Raw genomic sequence first — 21742 nt, 5'->3', positions numbered from 1 at the left:
GGTGTTCTTGGGCTTGCAAGCCTCCCCCTTTTTCCTCCAAACATAACGATGGTCATTATGGCCAAACAGTTCTATTTTTGTTTCATCAGACCAGAGGACATTTTTCCAAAAAGTAGGATCTTTGTCCCCATGTGCAGTTGCGAACCGTAGTCTGGCTTTTTTATGGCGGTTTTGTAACAGTGGCTTCTTCCTTGCTGAGCGGCCTTTCAGGTTATGTCGATATAGGACTCGTTTTACTGTGGATATAGATACTTTTGTACCTGTTTCCTCCAGCAACTTCACAAGGTCCTTTGCTGTTGTTCTGGGATTGATTTGCACTTTTCGCACCAAAGTACGTTCATCTCTAGGGGACAGAACGCGTCTCCTTCCTGAGCGGTATGATGGCTGCGTGGTCCCATGGTGTTTATGCTTGCGTACTATAGTTTGTACAGATGAACGTGGTACGTTCAGGCGTTTGGAAATTGCTCCCAAGGATGAACCAGATTTTTCTGTGGTCTTGGCTGATTTCTTTTGATTTTCCCATGATGTCAAGCAAAGAGGCACTGAGTTTGAAGGTAGGCCTGAAAAACATCCACAGGTACACCTCCAATTGACTCAAATGATGTCAATTAGCCTATCAGAAGCTTCTAAAGCCATGACATAATTTTCTGGAATTTTCCAAGCTGTTTAAAGGCACAGTCAACTCAGGGTATATAAACTTCTGACCCCCTGGAATTGTGACACTGAAATATTCTATCTGTAAACAATTGTTGGAGAAATTACTTGTGTCATGCACAAAGTAGATGTCCTAACCGACTTGCCAAAACTATAGTTTGTTAACAAGAAATTTGTGGAGTGGTTTTAAAGTTTTAATTTTAGTTTTAATGACTCCAACCAACCTAAGCATATGTAAACTTCTGACTTCAACTGTAGTCTATCAATGCTGAACTGCAAGTATCATTACATTCCACCTAGCGAAAATTATTGGGTGTTAGTTTGCTTTTACTTAAGTATACCAATTTGCAGGGGTCACTATAAAAGCATTTTCGATTATTGTCAGTCAGCACCATTGTCTAGCCTGACGACCCAAACTAAATTATTTCGCTGACATTTACGTCCGTGGGCGTGGCGCTGTGTTTGGCCAGAGCAAGGAGTGTTGGTGGGAAAGACTAAGGACACACCTGACGCTTAAACCGAATAGCAAAAAACTAAAACCGACCCTTACCTTAACCAAACCCTAAACCTAAGTTTAATCAATTCTGCAATTAAATATCGTTTTGGTCGTCAGGCGTGTCCTTATAAACTTTTCCAGTGTGGGTATCCAGGCAAACCACCCAACACTGGATTGGTGCAGCTATGGACAAATTGGCGCCATTTTGAAGCCGAGAGGAGGATCACAGCCGTAGATCGAAAGACGATTGGCTACAATTCATCAAATAAGGTAGTGTTTCATTAAAACCCGATTAACACGTTGTGTATTGTATTCCAACAAGGCATGACGTCGATTTTGTACTGCAACGAAGAGGCGACAGATTAATTTAAATAGCTAGCTATGATTCAAAGGACGTATTTGTAATGCATTTGATTGTAGTGGCTAGCCATAGCTTGCGTGTGCCCACACTGTCCAGTTTAGATAGCCAGCGTGTGTGTGACTGCAGTTATTATTGAATTGCTTCAGATTTGCCATCTATTCTAGTTCCTCGCCGCATACAACGCAGTCATTGAACCGTAGCTAGCTAGATGTGTCTATAAGGCTGTAACTAGCAGCTAACTACCTGAATAAAAATAGTCTGGTCAATGGCATGGCGTTTGTCTAACCATAACTCCGACTAGACGTTCGTTACGTCTCTCTCTAGTTGGAACGGTGCTATGCCTGAATGTGAACACCGCGAAGCCAGCACGAGATGCGGAATCTATGGCTTGGAAAATGTACCTAGACCCAGGGATGGGCACCGTGGCATAGAGAAGTTTCGCGGGCCCTCGCAAAATCCGAGATAGGCCACCCTTTTTCCTTTTTTTTCTTCCATGGGCTAGATAAATGTGCGGTGTCATAGCTAATCTCCTGCTATTTTACACATTTTGCCACGAGGCTGAGAGAAAATGTTTCTGTTTTAGAGCTAAGGGATTCTTGAAAGACCGGATAATCAACTTTTCCCCCCACATATTTATGGCATTCACTCACTGCTCTTGAATGTAGTTAAATACCAGTAAATTCAATAGGGTGCTACTAAATTAATGTCTAAACCTAGTTTTCTTTAGCGTGTGTCATGAATCACATACAATTAATCATTAGATTGAATAAACAGTTTGGGAACAATCTCCAGCTGCGTACCTCCTCTAGCACCAGGGTCAGCGCACTCTCAAATGTTTTTTTTTGCCATCATTGTAAGCCTGCCACACACACTATACGATACATTTATTAAACATAATGAGTGTGCGTTTTTGTCACAACCCGGCTCGTGGGAAGTGACAAAGAGCTTTTATTGGACCAGGGCACAAATAATAATCAATAATTTTGCTCTTTATTTAGCCATCTTACATATAACACCTTATTTGTTCATCAAAAATTGTTAATAACTCACCACAGGTTAATGAGAAGAGTGTGCTTGAAAGGATGCACATAACTCTGCAATGTTGGGTTGTGTTGGACAGGTTCCGTCTTAAATAATTTTCCACACACAGTCTATGCCTGTATTTAGTTAGTGAGGACCGAGTCCACTCTCACATAGGTATGTGGTTACAAAGGGCATCAGTGTCTTAACAGAACGATTTGCCAAGGCAGGATACTCAATCCAGAAATCTGGCAGTGGTTTCTGATTAAATTACATTTTCACAGAACCGGTTGTTGCAATTTCGATGAGGCTCTCTTGTTCAGATATTGGTAAGTGGACTGGAGGCAGGGCATGAAAGGGATAACGATAACTATGTCTCCCTGTCATGGCTTTTGCACCATCAGTACATATACCAACACATTCTGACCACCAAAATCCATTTATGTCAAAAAGCTGTCCAGTACTTTAGCAATATCCTTTCCGGTTGTCCTTGTTAGCAGAAGAGGATGTCTTCCTTAATTGACCCCCCATAAACGTAACGGACATATACCAGGAGCTGTGCCATGCACGCCACGTCTGTTGACTCATCCAGCTGTAACGCATAGAATTCAGTGGCTTGTATGCGAAGCAGTAATTGTTTCAAAACATCTCCTGCCATGACACTGATGTATCGTGAAACAGTGTTGTTACTCAGGCGAGAAAAAAACATCACCCAAATGTATAGCCCCACTGGAAAATCTAAATGGACTGTTTGAAAATGTGATCACATTTTTATTTGGCGTACCCCCGACGGCATTGCGCGTACCCCTGGTTTGGGAATAGCCGCTCTGCAGGATTACAACCTTAATATGCTTGTACTTAACAGTGTTGATTAAATAAGAAGGCAGTGGTGTAAAATACTTAAGTAAAAATACTTTAATGTTCTACTTAAGTCGTTTTTTTGGTGTCTACATTTACTTTACTATTTTTATTTTTGAAAACTTTTACTATATTCCTAAATAAAATTATGTACATTTTATACCAAAGTACATTTTGAATGCGTAGCAAGACAGGAAAATGGTCCAATTCACACGCTTATCAAGAGAACATCTCTCTATGGCCTCTGATCTGGTGGTAATTTATGTCTGAATGTTGGAGTGTGCCGCTGGCTATTGTGTGATCTGGTTTGCTTAATGTAAGGAATTTGAAATGAATTACTTTTGATACTCAAGTGTATTTAAAACCAAATACTTTTAGACTTTTACTCAAGTAGTATTTTGCTGGGTGACTTAAATTTTTTACTTAAGTCATTTTTTACTAAGTTATATTTACTTTTACACAAGTATGACAATTGGGGACTTTTTCCATCACTGTAAGAACGTTAGTTTGTTGTGACCGTTGCTAGTTTAGACCGAGCAGCTCTTGGATGTATCTCTTCCATATTTCGGCGTTGGGAGGTGGTAACATTGAGGCATTTCCGCGCTTTGGACCAATCAAAATCATCTTGATACCCATGTCATTTTCATCTCTACATCCTCTAACCCTGATGATTTTTGCGACTGCACTTGAAGAAACTTTCAAAGTTCTTGAAATATTCCCGAACCTTCATGTCTTAAATGAATGAGGGACTGTTGTTTCTATTTGCATATTTGAGCTGTTCTTGCCAATATTTGGACTTGGTCTTTTACCAAGTCGGGCTTTCTTCTGTATACCAACCCTACCTTGTCACAACACATTTACATTACATTTAAGTCATTTAGCAGACGCTCTTATCCAGAGCGACTTACAAATTGGTGCATTCACCTTATGATATCCAGTGGAACAACCACTTTACAATAGTGCATCTAACTCTTTTAAGGGGGGGGGTTAGAAGGATTACTTTATCCTATCCTAGGTATTCCTTAAAGAGGTGGGGTTTCAGGTGTCTCCGGAAGGTGGTGATTGACTCCGCTGACCTGGCGTCGTGAGGGAGTTTGTTCCACCATTGGGGTGCCAGAGCAGCGAACAGTTTTGACTGGGCTGAGCGGGAACTGTACTTCCTCAGAGGTAGGGAGGCGAGCAGGCCAGAGGTGGATGAACGCAGTGCCCTTGTTTGGGTGTAGGGCCTGATCAGAGCCTGAAGGTACGGAGGTGCCGTTCCCCTCACAGCTCCGTAGGCAAGCACCATGGTCTTGTAGCGGATGCGAGCTTCAACTGGAAGCCAGTGGAGAGAGCGGAGGAGCGGGGTGACGTGAGAGAACTTGGGAAGGGAACACATCTGATTGGCTCAAACGCATTAAGGAATGAAATTCCACAAATGAACTGTTAACAAGGCACACCTGTTAATTGAAATGCATTCCAGGTGACTACCTCATGTAGCTGGTTCAGAGAATGCCAAGAGTGTGCAAAGCTATCATAAAGGCAAAGTGTGGCTATTTGAAGAATCTCAAATATAAAATATATTTTGATTTGTTTAACACTTTTTTGGTTACTACTTGATTCCATATGTGTGTGTTATTTCATGGTTTTGATGTCTTCATTGTTTTTCTACAATGTAGAAAATAGTCAACAGAAAGAAATCCTTGAATGAGTAGGAAAATCCAAACTTTTGACTGGTACTGTATATCGACAGAAATAAGACAGAGCCTGCTTTTGTTGCCTGTTTGAGTGTTTGTTTAATAGCCTACTGATTCCGTGAGCACCAAGACTCACTCAACCACAGCCCAACATGTCAGATAAACAATTCCACAAATTCGTCTGTTTTTTGACACGCCTGCTCCCGCTCTCCCTCACTGGTGCTCGAGGGCGCCAGGCTGCCTTTCAGTACGCACACCTGTCACCATCATTACGTGCAGCAGCGCTCTTTGGACTCACCTGGACTCCTTCACTTTGTTGATTGCCCGGTCTATATCTGTGTGTTCCTCAGTTGGTGTCGGTTACGACTGGTCGATTGTTTGGTCGATAGGCTGTTGGTAGACCGAGATTTCCTTAGTCGAGCAGTAACAAAAAATATAAACAGTACCAGTCAAAAGTTTGGACACATCTACTCATTCAAGGGTTTTTCTTTATTTTTGCTATTTTCTACATCGTACAATAATAGTGAAGACATCAAAACTATGAAAGAACACATGGATCATGTTGTAACCCAAAAAGTGTTAAACAGATTCTTCAAAGTAGCCACCATTTGCCTTGATGACAGATTTGCACACTTGGCATTCTCTCAACCAGCTTCACCTGGAATGCTTTTTTCCTTCAATCTGCGGTCCAACTCATCCCAAACCAATTGGGTTGAGGTCGGGTGATTGTGGAGGCCAGGTCATCTGATGCAGCACTCCATCACTCTCCTTCTTGGTCAAATAGCTCTTACACAGCCTGGACGTGTGCTGGGTCATTGTCCTGTTGAAAAACAAATGATAGTCCCACTTAGCACAAACCAGATGGAATTGCCTATCACTGCAGAATGCTGTGGTAGCCATGCTGGTTAAATGTGCCTTGAATTATAAATAAATCACAGACTGTGTCACCCGCAAAGCACCATCACAGCTCCTCCTCCATGCTTCAAGGTGGGAACCACACATGCGGAGATCATCCGTTCATCTACTCTGCGTCTCACAAAGACACGGCGGTTGGAACCAAAAATCTAAAATTTGGACTCATCAGACCAAAGGACAGATTTCCACTGGTTTAATGTCCATTGCTCGTGTTTCTTGGCCCAAGCAATTCTCTTCTTATTGGTGTCCTTTAGTAGGGGATTATTTTCATGAATGCTTACGAGCCTGCTGCTGCCTACCATCGCTCAGTCAGACTGCTCTATCAAATATCAAATCATAGACTTAATTATAACATAATAACACACAGAAATACGAGCCTTTGGTCATTAATATGGTCGAATCCGGAAACTATCATTTCGAAAACAAAGAGTTTATTCTTACAGTGAAATACGAACCGTTCCGTATTTTATCTAACGGGTGGCATCCCTAAGTTTAAATATTGCTGTTACATTATAACATTGAAGGTTGTACGTCATAATTATGTACAATTCTGGCAAATTCATTCTTTGTTAGGAATAAATGGACTTCACACAGTTCGCAACGAGCCAGGCGGCCCAAACTGCTGCATATACCCTGACTGCTTGCACGGAACGCAAGAGAAGTGACACAATTTCCCTAATTATAAGAAATTCATGTCAGCAGGCAATATTAACTAAATATGCAGGTTTAAAATATATACTTGTGTATTGATTTTAAAGAAAGGCATTGATGTTTATGGTTAGGTGCAACGACAGTGCTAAATCATCACCCGTTTGGCGAAGTAGGCTTTGATTCAATGAGAAATTAACAGGCACCGCATCGATTATATGCAACGCAGGACACGCTAGATAAACTACTAATATCATCAACCATGTGTAGTTAACTAGTGATTATGTGAAGATTGATTGTTTGTTATAAGTTTAATGCTAGCTAGCAACTTACCTTGGCTTCTTGCTGCCCTCGCATAACAGGTAGTCAGCCTGCAGGCTCTTCGTGGAGTGCAATGTAAGGCAGGTGGTTAGAGCGTTGGACTAGTAACTGGAAGGTTGCAAAAACATCCCCTAGCTGACAAGGTAAAAATGTGTCGTTCTGCCCCTGAACAAGGCAGTTAACCCACCGTTCCTAGGCCGTCATTGAAAATAAGAATGTGTTCTTAACTGACTTGCCTAGTTAAATAAAGGTGTAAAAAAAAAACGGTGTCCAAAAATACAGATTTCCAATTGTTATGAAAGCTTGAAATCGGCCTTAATTAATCGGCCATTCCGATTAATCGGTTGACCTCTAATGCGTACATGTGTCATGTAAAGAGAGCAGTTGTTTAGGGAATGTTTTTCCTAAACAAATTAGAGATTTCGGTAACAACTTTTCAGTCAGAAATGGCTGTAATTATGTTGCCGCTTCAGCAACACGGACAGCAGGAGAAACACTAATGTTCTGTGGTGGTTGCTGCAGCAGGGAGGAGAAAGAGACAATATGTGCTAGTCACACAGTCACTTGCTGTCATTTTTTTAACACAGTGCAGAAAGTCTGAACCTGGCCCAACACATTTAAATAAATTGCGGTCAAACTCCCTTTAGTCATTTGTGTGTCTTAATTGTTTCATCAAACATTGCGCTTAAAGCATCAGACAAGCTCAGTGCATATTTTTATTTTTGGCTCACCTGTTTTTGGGGAGTTTCTCCCCTTCGTCTCTGCTGATCCTCTTAAGCTCTGTCAGGTTGGATGGAGAGCGTCGCTGCACAGCTATTTTCAGGTCTCTCCAGAGATGTTCGATCAGGTTCAAGTCCGGAGTGGCTTTGCAGAGGCCGGGCCACTGAAGGACATTCTGAGATTTGTTGTGAAGCAACTGGCGGGTGAACCTGTCACATACAGCAGATGGGTGCAGTGAAATGTGTTGTTTTACAGGGTCAGCCATAGCTGTGTGCTGCCCCTGGAGCAAATTAGAGTGGAGTGCCTTGCTCAAGGGCACGTCGACAGCTTTTACACCTTGTCAGCTCAGGTATTAGAACCAGAAATCCTTTGGTTACAGGCCCAATGCTTTAACCACTAGGCTACATTGACACCAGTGTAGCAAATTGGGGTTAGGGTCCATGTCTAATTTTCTACAGTATGGATATTGCCAAAGATAACATTTATTGTGATCTCTGAGTCGACTGATGTACCACAAATCTGAAAGACCTTTAACAGGCTTGATATAATTGCATTCATGTTCAAACAATTCCTGGCTGGCCTTGTGTATTGGTAGACAAATGACCTTTCTCCCCCCCTGGGAGCCAGCTTTGGTGTGTTGCTATAGTGTTTCTATACAGAAGTGGTTCAGTTCTTATCACATGATGGTCACCAGCAGCAGACAGTTGCTGCTGTCATTAATACAGTGCTTTAGACAGCAACCTACTACTCTCTGCTTGGGTATTTCTTATCTCTTTTTTATTTTCAACACTCAGGCATACTGTTGGCAAAGTAACTCGCTAATAAAGCCAGGTGTTGTCATACTCAACATGTTTGGAAACTCTTAATCAGGCTATAGAACTATTTAACTTGTGTAGCCTATTTCTTTTTGACAGGAAGCAGGGTAAAAAAACATAGGTATATATTTTTGGATACACCAGAGACTGTGGCTGGTTCACCAAAAAGGTTCATGCCCTGCAGGAAGTACAAGATATTAGTAATTTAATCATGTATTAGATGCCCACGTCGCCAGTTTGAGGTTGAATATTTCAAAACACTCATCCAGTGATGTGTCCATATATGTTTTGTGTGGTTATATTCCAGCTAGCAGCCAATGGAGAGCATGGCTCACTCAAAGGGTCGGGCCACAGATGACAAGATCACCTATCCGCCCGGGGTGAAGGAGATCTCGGACAAGATCTCCAAGGAGGAGTTGGTCCGCAGGCTCAAGGTGAGTGGAGAAACTATGGGGAATACACAATCTACATGGTACCTCATTTGTCAAATAATCAGGTCAAAATAACTGGGAATACAGGGTAATTGTGCAGTAAATATGAGGAGATTGATGAGTTCTCTGTCTAGAGTTTGCCTATGATGCCATAGATTCAGTATCCTCTGCAATGAAAGAGTTGGCAAAAGGAAGAGCTGACTGAGAGGGAGATCAACCAGCTCAGTGAAGAGTGTTGTTATTAGTGTTTGTGTTATTATTGATGTTAATATGCAAAAGAAGACCCACCTGAAACAACCTAAATTTTTCCCCCAATGGCCTATACATTTGACAGCCAGGAAGGAAAATACATTGCAGACCCCTTTTTCCACATTTCAAAAAATTCTTAAATGGTTTAAAAAAAAAAATCTCATCAATCTACACACAATACCCCATACAGATTTTTTTTAAATATTTTTGCGAATGTATTTACAAAACAAACCCGGAAATTTTACATAAGTATTCAGACCCTTTACTTTGTTGAAGCACGTTTGGCAGGGATTACAGCCTCAAGTCTTCTTGGGTATGAAGCTACAAGCTTGGCACACCTGTATTTGGGGAGTTTCTCGCATTCTTCGCTGCAGATCCTCTCAAGCTCTGTCAGGTTGGATGGGGAGTGTCGCTGCAAAGCTATTTTCAGGTCTCTCCAGAGATGTTCGATCGGGTTCAAGTCCGGGCTCTGGCTGGGCCACTCAAGGACATTCAGAGACTTATCTCGAAGCCATTCCTGCGTTGTCTTGGCTGTGTGCTTAGGGTCGTTGAGGTCCTGAGAGCCCTGGAGCAGGTTTTCATCAAGGATCTCTCTGTACTTTGCTCCGTTCATCTCCGTTCATCCTGACTGGTCTCCCAGTCCATGCCGCTGAAAAACATCCCCACAGCATGGTGTTGCCACCACCATGCTTCACCGTAAGGATGGTGCCAGGTTTCCTTCAGACGTGACGTTTGGCATTCAGGCGAAAGAGTTCAATCTTGGTTTCATCAGACCACTCTACCATAAATGCCTGATTGGTGGAGTACTGCAGAGATGGGAGAACCTTCCAGAAGGACAACCATCTCCATAGAGGAACTCTGGCGCTCTGTCAGAGTGACCATTTCTTCCATTTAAGAATGATGTAGGCCAGTGTGCGCTTTGAGGACCTTTTAAACCTGCAGAAATGTTTTGGTACCCTTCCCCAGATCTGTGCCTCGACCCAATCCTGTCTAGGAGCTCTACGGACAATTCCTTCAACTTCATGGCTTGGTTTTTGCTTTGACATGCACTGTCAACTGTGGGACCTTTTATATAGACAGGTGTGTGCCTTTCCACAGGGTGACTCCAAGTTGTTGAATCAAGTTGTAAAAACATCTCAAGGATGTTCAATGGAAACAGAACGCACCGGAGCTCAATTTTGAGTCTCATATCAAAGGGTCTGAATACTAAAAATAAAAATAAACACACATTTACAAAAATGTAAAAAAAAAAACTGTTTTCGCTTTGTCGTTATGGGATATTGTGTATAGATTGATGAGGGGGGAAAAGCATTTTAATCAATTTCAGAAAAAGGCTGTCGTAAATAAAATGTGGAAAAGTCGAGGGGCCTGAATACTTTCAGGTTCAATACTTTTGTGAAACATCACAGCACAGTTGAAAAATATATTGCAAATAGAAATCCAAAATGGATGGTGTTAAGAGATAGATGGGAGGGGTTGAATGGAGCTGAAGGGTGGAACTAATAACAAGGTAACTAATGTAAAACATGGGGTCTGTAAAATTTATATATGTTCAGAATTTTGAAATAGCACAGTCCCCACTTCAAGTTCAACTTTCGGATAGTTGGAATGCCGGTGTCATAGGCCTGCAGTGTAATAGGTTAATAGCCACACCACACCTTCACAAATATTTATTTATTAGAGTAATATTAAAAGCAAGTCAAGCCACTGTTTATAGAGAAAATATGAGCAGGATATTATATATCGCGGCAAACACAAAATTATAGATGGAATATAATTTGGCCAAAGAAAATAGCTCAACAGAATGAAACAAAACACTTGCACACTGGTTTAAACTTACATAAAAGTTTTGAATAAGCTATATTTGCAGAAAGGCTAGTGCCTACCGTACCCAACAAATGACAGCAATAGGCTAATGATATTTATTTTACAACTAAATGCGGAGCACATGATTTAAAAACACAGATCAAACTTAATTTAGCCAACAAAAATGTCTCAACAGAATGAAATAAAACATTTAGCATATTTAAAGAACTGGTTTAGATTAATAAATAGGCATACAATAATAATAATGAGATACTAACATTAAAACGCAACAATTTTCAAGATTTTACTGAGTTACATTTCATATAAGGAAATCAGTTAATTGAAATAAATTCATTAGGCCTTAATCTATGGATTTAGAGGCAAAGTCATCATCAGTGTTCAAAGGAAATATACTGATCAAAAATATAAACGCATCATGTAAATTGTTGGTCCCATGTTTCATGAGGTAAAATAAAAGATCCCAGAAATTTTCCATACGCGCAAAAAGCTTATTTCTCTCATTTTGTGCACCCATTTGTTTACATCCCTGTTAGTGAGCATTTCTACTTTGCCAAGATAATCCATCCACCTGACAGGTGTGGCATTTCAAGAAGCTGATTAAACAGCATGATCATTACACAGGTGCACCTTGTGCTGCAGACAAATCGCCACTCTAAAATGTGCAGTTTTGTCACACAACACAATGCCACAGACGCTTCCAGTTTTGAGGGTGCATTGAATTGGCATGCTGACTGCAGGAATGTCCACCAGAGCTGTTGCTAGATAATTTAATGTTAATTTCTCTACCACAAGCCACCTCAAGTCATTTTAGAGAATTTGGCAGTATATTCAACCGGCCTCACAACCGGAGACCATGTGTAACCACGCCAGGACCTCCACATCTGGCTTCTTCACCTGCGGGATCGTCTGAGACCAGCCACCCGGACAGCTGATGAAACTGAGCAGTATTTCTGTCTGTATTAAAGCCCTTTTGTAGGGGGAAAAAGTATTCTGATTGGCTGGGCCTGGCTCCCCAGTGGATGGGTCTATGCCCTCCCAAGCCCACCCATGGCTGCGCCACCTGCCCAGTCATGTGAAATCCATAGATTAAATGGACCATAACTCATTGAAATTGTTGTATGTTGCGTTTATATTTTTGTTCAGTGGCAAGAAAAAGTATGTGAACCCTTTGGAATTACCTGGACTTCTGCTTAAATTGGTCATACAATTTGATCTGATCTTCATCTAAGTCACAACAACAGACAAACACAGTCTGCTTAAACTAATAACACACAAACAATTATACGTTCTCATGTCTTTATTGAACACACCGTGTAAACATTCACAGTGCAGGGTGGAAAAAGTATGTGAACCCTTGGATTTAATAACTGGTTGACCCTTCTTTGGCAGCAATAACCTCAACCATACGTTTTCTGTAGTTGCGGCTCAGACTTGCACAAAGGTCAGGAGGAATTTTGGACCATTCCTCTTTACAAAACTGTTTCAGTTCAGCAATATTCTTGGGATGTCTGGTGTGAACTGCTCTCTTGAGGTCATGCCACAGACACTTAATTGGGTTGAGGTCAGGACTCTTACTTGGCCACTCGAAGGCGTATTTTCTTCTGTTGAAGCCATTCTGTTGTTGATTTACTTCTGTGTTTTGGGTCATTGTCCTGTTGCATACCCCAACTTCTGTTGAGCTTCAAGTGGTGGACAGATAGCCTTACATTCTCCTGCCAAAAGTCTTGATAAACTTGAATTCATTTTTCCGTCGATGATAGCAAGCTGTCCAGGCCCTGAGGCAGCAAAGCAGCTCCAAAACCATGATGCTCCCTTCACCATACTTTACAGTTGGGATGAGGTTTTGATGTTGGTGTGCTGTGCATTTTGTTCTCCACACATAGTGTTGTGTGTTCCTTCCAAACAACTCAACTGTCCACAGAATATTTCGCCTGTAGCGCTGTGGAACATCCAGATGCTATTTTGCGAACTTCAGACATGCAGCAATGGTTTTTTGGACAGCAATTGCTTCTTCCGTGGTGTCCACCCATGAACACCATTCTTGTTTAGTGTTTTACGTATTGTAGACGTATTGTAGACTCGTCAGCAGAGATGTTAGCATGTTCCAGAGATTTCTGCAAGTCTTTAGCTGACACTCTAGGATTCTTCTTAACCTCATTGAGCATTCTGCGCTGTGCTCTTGCAGTCATCTTTGCAGGACGGCCACTCCCAAGGGAGAGTAGCAACAGTGCTGAACTTTCTCCATTTACAGACAATTTGTCTTACCGTGGACTGATGAACATCAAGGCTTTTAGAGATACTTTTGTAACCCTTTCCAGCTTTATGCAAGTCAACAATTCTTTAATCTTGGGTCTTCTGAGATCTCTTTTGTTCGAGGCATGGTTCACATCAGGCAATGCTTCTTGTGAATAGATAACTCAAATTTTGTGAGTGTTTTTTATAGGGCAGGCCAGCCCTATCCAACATCTCCAATCTCGTCTCAATGATTTGTACTCCAGGTTAGCTGAGTCCTGACTCCAATTAGTTTTGGAGAAGTCATTAGCCTAGGGGTTCACATACTTTTTCCAACCTACACTGTGAATGTTTAAATGTTGTATTCAATATAGACAAGAAAAATACAATAGTTTGTGTGTTGTTAGTTTAAGCACATTGTGTTTGTCTATTTTTGTGACTTAGAGGAAGATCAGATCTATTTTTATGACCATTTTTTAAAATAAATAATCCAGATAATTCCAAAGGGTTCACATACTTTTTCTTGCCACTGTAAGTATCTGAAAGACTAACTCAGAGTGCTGGGTTTTTATTTTTCTCGATTTTTCGGAAGACAACATCGTTGTCCAACACACCACACTATCTAATTGTATGGATCAGCCATTTATCCAAATTGTTTGTCAGATCCTCCGTATTCGGTGGCACGCGTTTGTAATTGAGATGTGGTTTTCTGCACCAGTCTAAGAAAAACAAGCTGCCATGTTTGTCACCAGGCTGTATACTTAAAAAAAAATCCTTGTCATTTACATCATCTGGGAGAGAGGGAGTGAATCACATCTGAACTGAATCGATGAATGGGGAATGTCCTGCCAAGGAATGGAGTGATGCGTAAATTAAAGATGATTTTGATGATAGGGCTGTATACGTAGGTGAAGTCAGATGGATGTCGCTACTAGTCAATTTTTCCACTTTGCCTTGAGGGGACAGGTGCATTTATTATAGTCTGTAGCGGGTGTTGTTTAGCTACATTTACACTGCAGGTACAGTATAATGTAGCTATGTTCCAGGAGAGCTGCAGAAAAAAGGGTCAAATTCGCTCACTGCTGCTTCCACAAAAGAGAGCAGGAAAGTTACCTTTTTCCTACGGTTACTCTGTAAGAAACCACTGGCAGTTTGGAAACCACTGGCTTAGACCACCCGAGACCACTCCTACAGTTAATTGTCTTTTTTTGTCCAGTCCCTGTGTCAAGGCAGACACGCTTAATAAAACACTATCTCTTATTGTCCCAGGATCGACAGTGCCGAGGTGGACCACAGTGAGAACGAGGATATCACGGTCATGAAGAGTCTGGCTGCTCAGGACGACGACAGCAAGCCCGGCCGGGGACGCAAACGAGGGGCAGCCGCTGCCAGCCAGGACGACAAGGCAGGCCAGGAGGCCAAGCCCAAACGAGGTTGGAGGAAGGAGCCGGTGGCTAACACCGGCGTGGGGGAGGAGCCGTGGGCCGAGACCAATGCCGCAGACACCACCCTGGAGACGAAAGACGAGCAGAACAATCCTCCCAAAAGAGGTCGCAGGAGACGGCCCCCCAAGGTACCATTTTGTTTTTTGGTTGCCTTATTTTAATGGGGAAGTTCAGGATTTTACAATTTAATTTAATGGCCCATAGACTAATTTCAGGGTGAGGAAACATCTACATCAAGTTGTAAAATCCTGAAATTACCGCTTAATGGTTGCTATCCAACTTATCTTCAACGCAGCTCACATAATTTATCAGATCTCACAATACTCAGAGAAGTGTTTATACAGACCATCTTTATAGCGCCACTGCTATAAACATTGGAACGCAACCAATGTTTACAAGAAGACTGTTGGTCTTGTTGCGGTTGTTTGTGATCTGTTCTTGTATTTAATACTTTTACTCTATAATGTGTTCTTGGAAGTTAGTTGGAATAAAATGTATTATTATTATCAATATTGAGGCTGCTGCGCCCAATAATGACACACTTACCAAGGGCATGAGGGGCCGGAAGAAGGCTGCTTGTCAAGCTGAGGAGGAAGAGGAGCAGGGAGAGGAGGAAGATGGCAGTAGTGAGAACATGAAAGTGAAGCCCACGGTGCAGAGAGGAGGCAGGGCACCACGGAGGCCGCAGCAGAGGTGAGATCCCTCTGGATTCTGATCTAACTAGTATTATAGTCTACTGATGACTTTTTTTAATGGCTAATTGTAGATTGCCGCGGAGCAGTATGTTGCTCTGGAGCCGCGGGTTTCAGGCCCCTGGTCTAAATGGACACATTGATAGGTTGATAAATCGATAGCCAACTCCTAACATGCTCCTAATCTCTTGAAAGAGAAGGTGTGGATGGGGAATCTTTTGTGACATTTTGTTGATGTATGTGTTCTTTTACAGACTGGAGGCCTCAGAGGCCACAGACGACTCTGCAGAATCCACGCCACAGAAAAGACGGGGGAGACCTCCCAAAGCACAGCAACATTCAGCCAAGAAAAATCTGTAACTCATGTGGCATTTTCTTCAACTTCATTCATTATCCTTTATATTTTGAATTAATTCAGTGCCTTGAGTTGCTGTTTGCAGGTTTTTGTTTTGTTTTGTTTTGACTTCAATGTCAACCCTGTTACTCAGTGAGGAGCAGGCTGTTGTTTTGCTGTTGTACAATGACCTGCTGTGTGTTTCAGGCGCACAGGGCGTTTGAGTAAAGAGAACGAGTCCGAGGTGGAGGAGATGGAGATGTCTCAGAGCCAGGAAGAGGAGGACAGCAAGACCACACCCAAAGTAAGTAGTCCACTCACTCACCTCTGCCCACCCCTCACCTACCTCCCCCTCGACCTCCAGTCCCCGCCTCACCTCCACCTGACCCTACATTCCCTCACCCACCCCTCTCCTCTCAGCCCCCTCCCCACCTCTTCACCCTCCTTCACATACTCCTCCACCCCTTGACCCACCTCTCTCAATTCTCACCTACCTCAATGTGCCAGCTCTCAGCTGTGCTGGTAAAGTCTTTAGATACAGTACCAGTCAAAAGTTTGGTTTTTCTTTATTTTGACTATTTTCTCAAATGTAGAATAATAGTGAAGACATCAAAACTATGAAATAACACATCATGTAGTAACCTATTTTTTTATATTTTTAATCCAAATCTATTTTAGATTTCAGATTCTTCGAAGAAGCCTGCCTTGATGACAGCTTTGCACACTCTTGGCTTTCTCTCAACCAGCTTCATGAGGTAGTCACCTGGAATGCATTTCAATTAACAGGTGTGCCTTGTTAAAAGTTTATTTGTGGAATTTCTTTCCGTAATGCGTTTGAGCCAATCACTTTTGTTGTGTTCTGACAAGGTAGGGGTGGTATACAGAAGACAAAGTCCAGACCAAGTCCATATTATGACAATAACAGCTCAAATAAGCAAAGAGAAATGACAGTCCATCATTACTTTTAAGACATGAAGGTCAGTCAATCTGGAAAATTTCAAGAACCTTGAAAGTTTCTTCAAGTGCAGTCGTAAAAAAAATCAGGCGCTATGATGAAATTGGCTCTCATGAGGACCGCCACAGGAAAGGAATACTCAGAGTTTCCTTTGCTGCAGAGGAAAAGTTCATCAGATTGCAGTCCAAAGAAATGCTTCACAGAGTTCAAGTAACAGACACATCTCAACATCAATTGTTCAGAGGAGACTGCGTGAATCAGGCCTTCATGGTCGATTTGCTGCAAAGAAACCACTACTAAAGGACACCAAGAAGAAGAGACTTGCTTGCGCCAAGAAACACGAGCAATGGACATTAGACCGGTGGACATCTGTCATTTTGGTCTGAGTCCAAATTTGAGATTTTTGGTTCTAACCACCGTGTCTTTGTGAGATGCAGAGTAGGTGAACGGATGATCTCCGCATGTGTGGTTCCAAAAGTGAAGCATGGAGGAGGAGGTGTGATGGTCTGGGGGTGCTTTGCTAGTGACGCTGTCTGTGATTTTGGCATGGCTACCACAGCATTCTCCAGTGATATGCCATCCCTTCTGGTTTGCGCTAAGTGGGACTATAATTTGTTTTTCAACAGGACAATGACCCAACACACCTCCGGGCTGTGTAAGGGCTATTTGACTAAGGAGAGTGATGGAGTGCTACATCAGATGACCTGGCCTCCAGAGTGAAGGAAAAGCAGCCAACAAGTGCTCAGCATATGTGGGAACTCCTTCAAGACTGTTGGAAAAGCATTCCTCATGAAGCTGGTTGAGAGAATGTCAGAGTGTGCACAGCTGTCATCGAGGTAAAGGGTGGTTACTTTGAAGAATCTAAAATATAAAAAATATTTTGATTTGTTTAACACTTTTTTGGTTACTACATGATTCCATATGTGTTATTTCCTAGTTTTGATGTCTTCACTATTATAAAGAAAAACCCTTGAATGAGTAGGTTCGTCCGAACTTTTGACTGGTACTGTATGTCTAGTGGGCTTTCTAACCAGGATATCCATGCTGTTGTTGTGCCCAGGTGCAACGGAAGACGGGCAGGAGAACATGAGACAGACATCGTGTTTTTTCTCGAAGGTCAGAGGAAGAGAACAGATGGAGAGGAGATGTACATCGATCTGCCTAGGCTGTGTGTATCCGTCCTTGATGTTCAGTTGTTAAGCTTTGCCACACACACATCCACCTTGGTTTGTCTAACATTGTTATGTGTGTCGCCGACCACAGGAACGATCCAAACTGATTCAAATAAATGTATGTAGTCTCTCTTGCCTTTTTTCCCCCCTGTGCTGGGGAGGCAGTTGTATAGCTTATATCTCCCAGCTTTAAGATATCGCACCAGCTCTAACTGTCAAAGTGAATGTTTGGAATGAACTTTTAGCAGTACTGTATCGGTCATTTTGTAGATTTGGTTTGTTAAGTTAATTTTTTAAGTCGTTTTTGTTCATTCGTTTGTTTACTCCTGTTTGCATTTTATTGTGCATGTGCAAAGGTGCCTCTGCAGACGAAGAAAAAAACAAGTGACAAATCCATGATTAAATCAAGTATTTGGTTCATTTTGCTGCCCATCATTGTTTTATTAGTGTTTTGAGACGGAGAAAGGACTATTAAGTAGATAAGAATACAATTAACTAATTGCAATTTCCTCATACATTTTTCCAGTCTGTTTTAATTAGTCAAATATTCTATGTGAAATATGTGTTTCCTTTGAATTCCTCCGTGGAATTGGTCCTTCTGCATGGTGACTGTGTCCCAAATCAAATGTTATTTGTCACATGGTTCGCAAACAACAGGTGTAGACTAACAGTGAAATGCTTACTGATGGGGCCTTTTCTAACAATTCAGAGTTGATGGAGAAAAAAAGAAAAATGGTGACATGAGGAATTAAATACATAGTGAATAACGAGTTAAACTAAGAACAATAACGAGTGAAAATAACATGGCTATACCCTGGGGTACGAGGTAATTGAAGTAGCTATACAAAAATATAAACGCAACATGTAAAGTGCTGTTCCCATGTTTCATGATCTGAAATAAAGGAGTATTTGTGTAATAAAGCCCTTTTGTGGGGAAAATGAATTCTGATTTGCTGTGCCTGGCTCCCCAGTGGGTGTGCCAATGCCCTCTCAGGCCTACCCATGGCTGCGCCCCTGCCCAGTCATGTGAAATACAAACATTAGGGCCTAATAAATGTATTTCAGTAGACTGATTTCCTTATATGAAATGTAACTCAGAAAAGTATTTGAAATTGTTGCATGTTGTGTTTATATTTTTGTTCAGTACACATATCAGTAGGGGTACAGGGACTAGGCAACAAGATAGATAATAGACAGTAGCAGCAGCGTATGTGTGTGGCATCAGTATGCATGTGTGCGCATGTTATGTGTGGGTGGGTGTACTGTGTGGTGTGTGTGTGTGTGTGTGTGTGTGTAGAGTCAGTGCATGAGAGTTAGTGCAAAGAAGGGTCAATGCAGGTAGTCCGGGTAACCTTTTTGATTAGCTATTTAGCAGTGGTGGTAGAAGCTGTTCAGGGACCTGTTGGTTCAGACTTGGTGCACAGGAACTGCTTGCTGTGCGGTAGCAGAGAGGACAGTCTATGGCTTGGGTGGTACTGTAGTGACCTCTTCACAACTGTGTGTGTGGGCCATGTTAATTCCTTAGTGATGTGGACACCGAGGAACTTGAAGCTCTCGATGTGGATGGGGGCTTTCTTGCCGCTCCGTTTCCTGTAGTCCACGACCAGCTCCTTTGTTTTGCTGAGGTTGAGGGAGAGGTGGTTGTCCTGGCACCATGCTGCCAGGTCTCTGTCAAAAGTAGTGCACTAAATAAAGGGATTAGGGTGTGTTTGTCAAAAGTAGTGCACTATACACTGGGTATACAAAACATTAAGACCATTTGCTCTTTTCATGACATAGACTGGCCAGGTGAAAACTATGATCCCTTATTGATGTCACTTGTTAAATCCACTTCAATTAGTGTAGTTGTGGAGGAGACCGGTTAAATAAGGATTTTTAAGTCGTGAGACGATTGAGATATGGATTGTGTTTGCCATTCAGAGGTTGAAGACAAAAATGTAAGTCCTTTTGAACTGGGTATGGTAGTAGGTGCCAGACTCACCGGTTTGTGTCAAGAACTGCAACACAGCTGGGTTATTCACGCTCAACAGTTTCCCGTGTGTATCAAGAATAGGCCACCACCCAAAGGACATCCAGACAATTTGACAACTGTGGGCCAGAATCCCTGTGGAACGCTTTCGACACCTTGTAGAGTCCATGCCCCGACGAATTGAGGCTGTTCTGAGGGGAAAAGGGGGTGCAACTCAATATTAGGAAGGTGTTCCTAATGTTTGGTATATAGTGCATTCAGAAAATATTCAGACCCCTTGACTATTTCCCCATGTTACGTTACAGCCTAATTCTAAAATTGATTAAATAAAACATTTTAATCAATATACACACAATACCCCATAATGACACATTTTTGCAAATGTATATATTTTTTAAAACAGAAATACCTCATTTACATAAGTATTCAGGCCCTTTGCTGCGAGACTCGAAATTATGCTCAGGTGCATCCTGTTTCCATTGATCATCCTTGAGATGTTTCTACAACTTCATTGGACTTCACCTGTGGTAAATTCAATTGATTGGATATGATTTGGAAAGGCACATACCTGTCTATATAAGGTCCCACAGTTGACAGTGCATGTCCGAGCAAAAACCAAGCCATGAGGTCGAAGGAATTGTCCGAGACTGGATTGTGTCGAGGCACAGATCTGGGGAAGGACACCAAAAAATTTCTGCAGCATTGAAGGTCCCCAAGAACACAGTAGCCTCCATCATTCTTAAATGGAAGAAGTTTGATACCACCAAGACTCTTCCTAGAACTGGCCGCCGGCCAAACTGAGCAATCGGGTGAGAAGGGCCTTGATCAGGGAGGTGACCAAGAACCTGATGGTCACTGACAGAGCTCCAGAGTTCCTCTGTGGAGATGGGAGAACCTTCCAGAAGGACAACCATCTCTGCAGCACTCCACCAATCAGGCCTTTATGGTAGAGTGGCCAGACGGAAGCCACTCCTCAGTAAAAAGCACATGACAGCCCGCTTGGAGTTTGCCAAAAGGCACCTAAAGAGACTCAGACCATGAGAAACAAGATTATCTGGTCTGATGAAACCAAAATTGAACTCTGGTCTGAATGCCAAGTGTCATGTCTGGAGGAAACCTGGCACCATCCCTACGATGAAGCATGGTGGTGGCAGCATCATGCCGTGGGGATGTTTTTCAATGTTAGGGACTGAGAGACAAGTCAGGATTGAGGGAAAGATGAACGGAGCAAAGGACAGAGATCCTTGATAACCTGCCCAGGACCTAACCACACAGCCAAGACAACGCAGGAATGGCTTTGGGACAAATCTGTGAATGTGTATGGCACAAATTATGGGACGTCTTAATGGAGTGTCCTTAACCTGCCAGTTATATGTTCTAATCTCGTGGTAGTAAATGGTAATCCCAGCCCAACTGGTTCATGGAAAAGCACCTTCCTGCATATTAGCAGTGATTTGTTAATTATTCCTGTATTATTGTGATGATTGTACATGCAGATCAGTGTGAATTTGAGGGAGAGAGAGAGCATGAACCATGCTCCTTTGAACAGTTTTGTTTGACAGAACCGGTGAGCTCCCAGTTAACAACAAACTTTTCCACAACTTTAGAGAACATTTCTTTAAGAGTCATTAGGTCATTAACTATAATTTTCATAGGAATGTTCCTGTGATGTGCAAGTAAGGTTTCCAAGAGACCATCTCCTTAATTCCAATTAGAATTTACACAGGACGTGGTTACCATGTTCCCAGAATTTAAGATATTAATGTTAGACACGTTTCATGAGAATGTTACAAGAATATTCATGTATCCAGTTTTCCGTGGGTTAGGAGAATGTTCCACCAAACGTACACAGAACATGGTTGCCATGTTCTCAGATTAGATATTAATTTCTAAAAATGTGTATAATTTTATTTTCACTTTTAATTGTAATTTCTTGTCATGTCAACATATTT

The 21742-nt window shown here is 42.0% G+C and overlaps 1 protein-coding gene across 4 annotated transcripts; it reads left to right on the top strand.

The window, feature by feature from the left end:
* The first annotated feature begins 1108 nt into the window (after positions 1–1108).
* LOC139547548 (sister chromatid cohesion protein PDS5 homolog B-A-like) lies at positions 1109–18241 on the top strand. 4 transcript variants are annotated; one of them, XM_071356430.1, is made up of 9 exons: positions 1109–1420; positions 8792–8918; positions 14493–14796; positions 15219–15361; positions 15615–15716; positions 15902–15998; positions 16373–16449; positions 17276–17485; positions 17710–18241. In XM_071356430.1, exons 3-8 carry the CDS (start codon positions 14542–14544, stop codon positions 17367–17369), a joined length of 768 nt encoding a protein of 255 aa, XP_071212531.1. In that variant the 5' UTR covers positions 1109–1420; positions 8792–8918; positions 14493–14541; the 3' UTR covers positions 17370–17485; positions 17710–18241. The 4 variants fall into 4 exon arrangements, with proteins under 4 accessions (XP_071212531.1, XP_071212530.1, XP_071212532.1 ...); XM_071356429.1 differs by having other exon boundaries at positions 1114–1420; positions 15186–15361; XM_071356431.1 differs by lacking the exon at positions 17710–18241 and having other exon boundaries at positions 1116–1420; positions 15186–15361; positions 16373–16480.
* The last annotated feature ends 3501 nt before the right edge of the window (positions 18242–21742 follow it).

Source organism: Salvelinus alpinus, chromosome 21 (genome assembly GCF_045679555.1).
Source record: "Salvelinus alpinus chromosome 21, SLU_Salpinus.1, whole genome shotgun sequence".
In the NCBI taxonomy this organism is placed as follows: Eukaryota; Metazoa; Chordata; class Actinopteri; order Salmoniformes; family Salmonidae; genus Salvelinus; species Salvelinus alpinus.
Note: the sequence above shows the minus strand (reverse complement) of the source record. Positions and strands in the feature narration are given on the sequence as shown.

Bases quoted from the DNA above. Each gene is read 5' to 3' on its own strand.
- LOC139547548 (XM_071356429.1), top strand. From the start codon at position 14,542: ATGAAGAGTCTGGCTGCTCAGGACGACGACAGCAAGCCCGGCCGGGGA. The intron at 14,797-15,185 runs GTACCATTTTGT...ATCAATATTGAG, and splicing joins GCAGGAGACGGCCCCCCAAG to GCTGCTGCGCCCAATAATGA. The intron at 15,362-15,614 runs GTGAGATCCCTC...GTTCTTTTACAG, and splicing joins CCACGGAGGCCGCAGCAGAG to ACTGGAGGCCTCAGAGGCCA.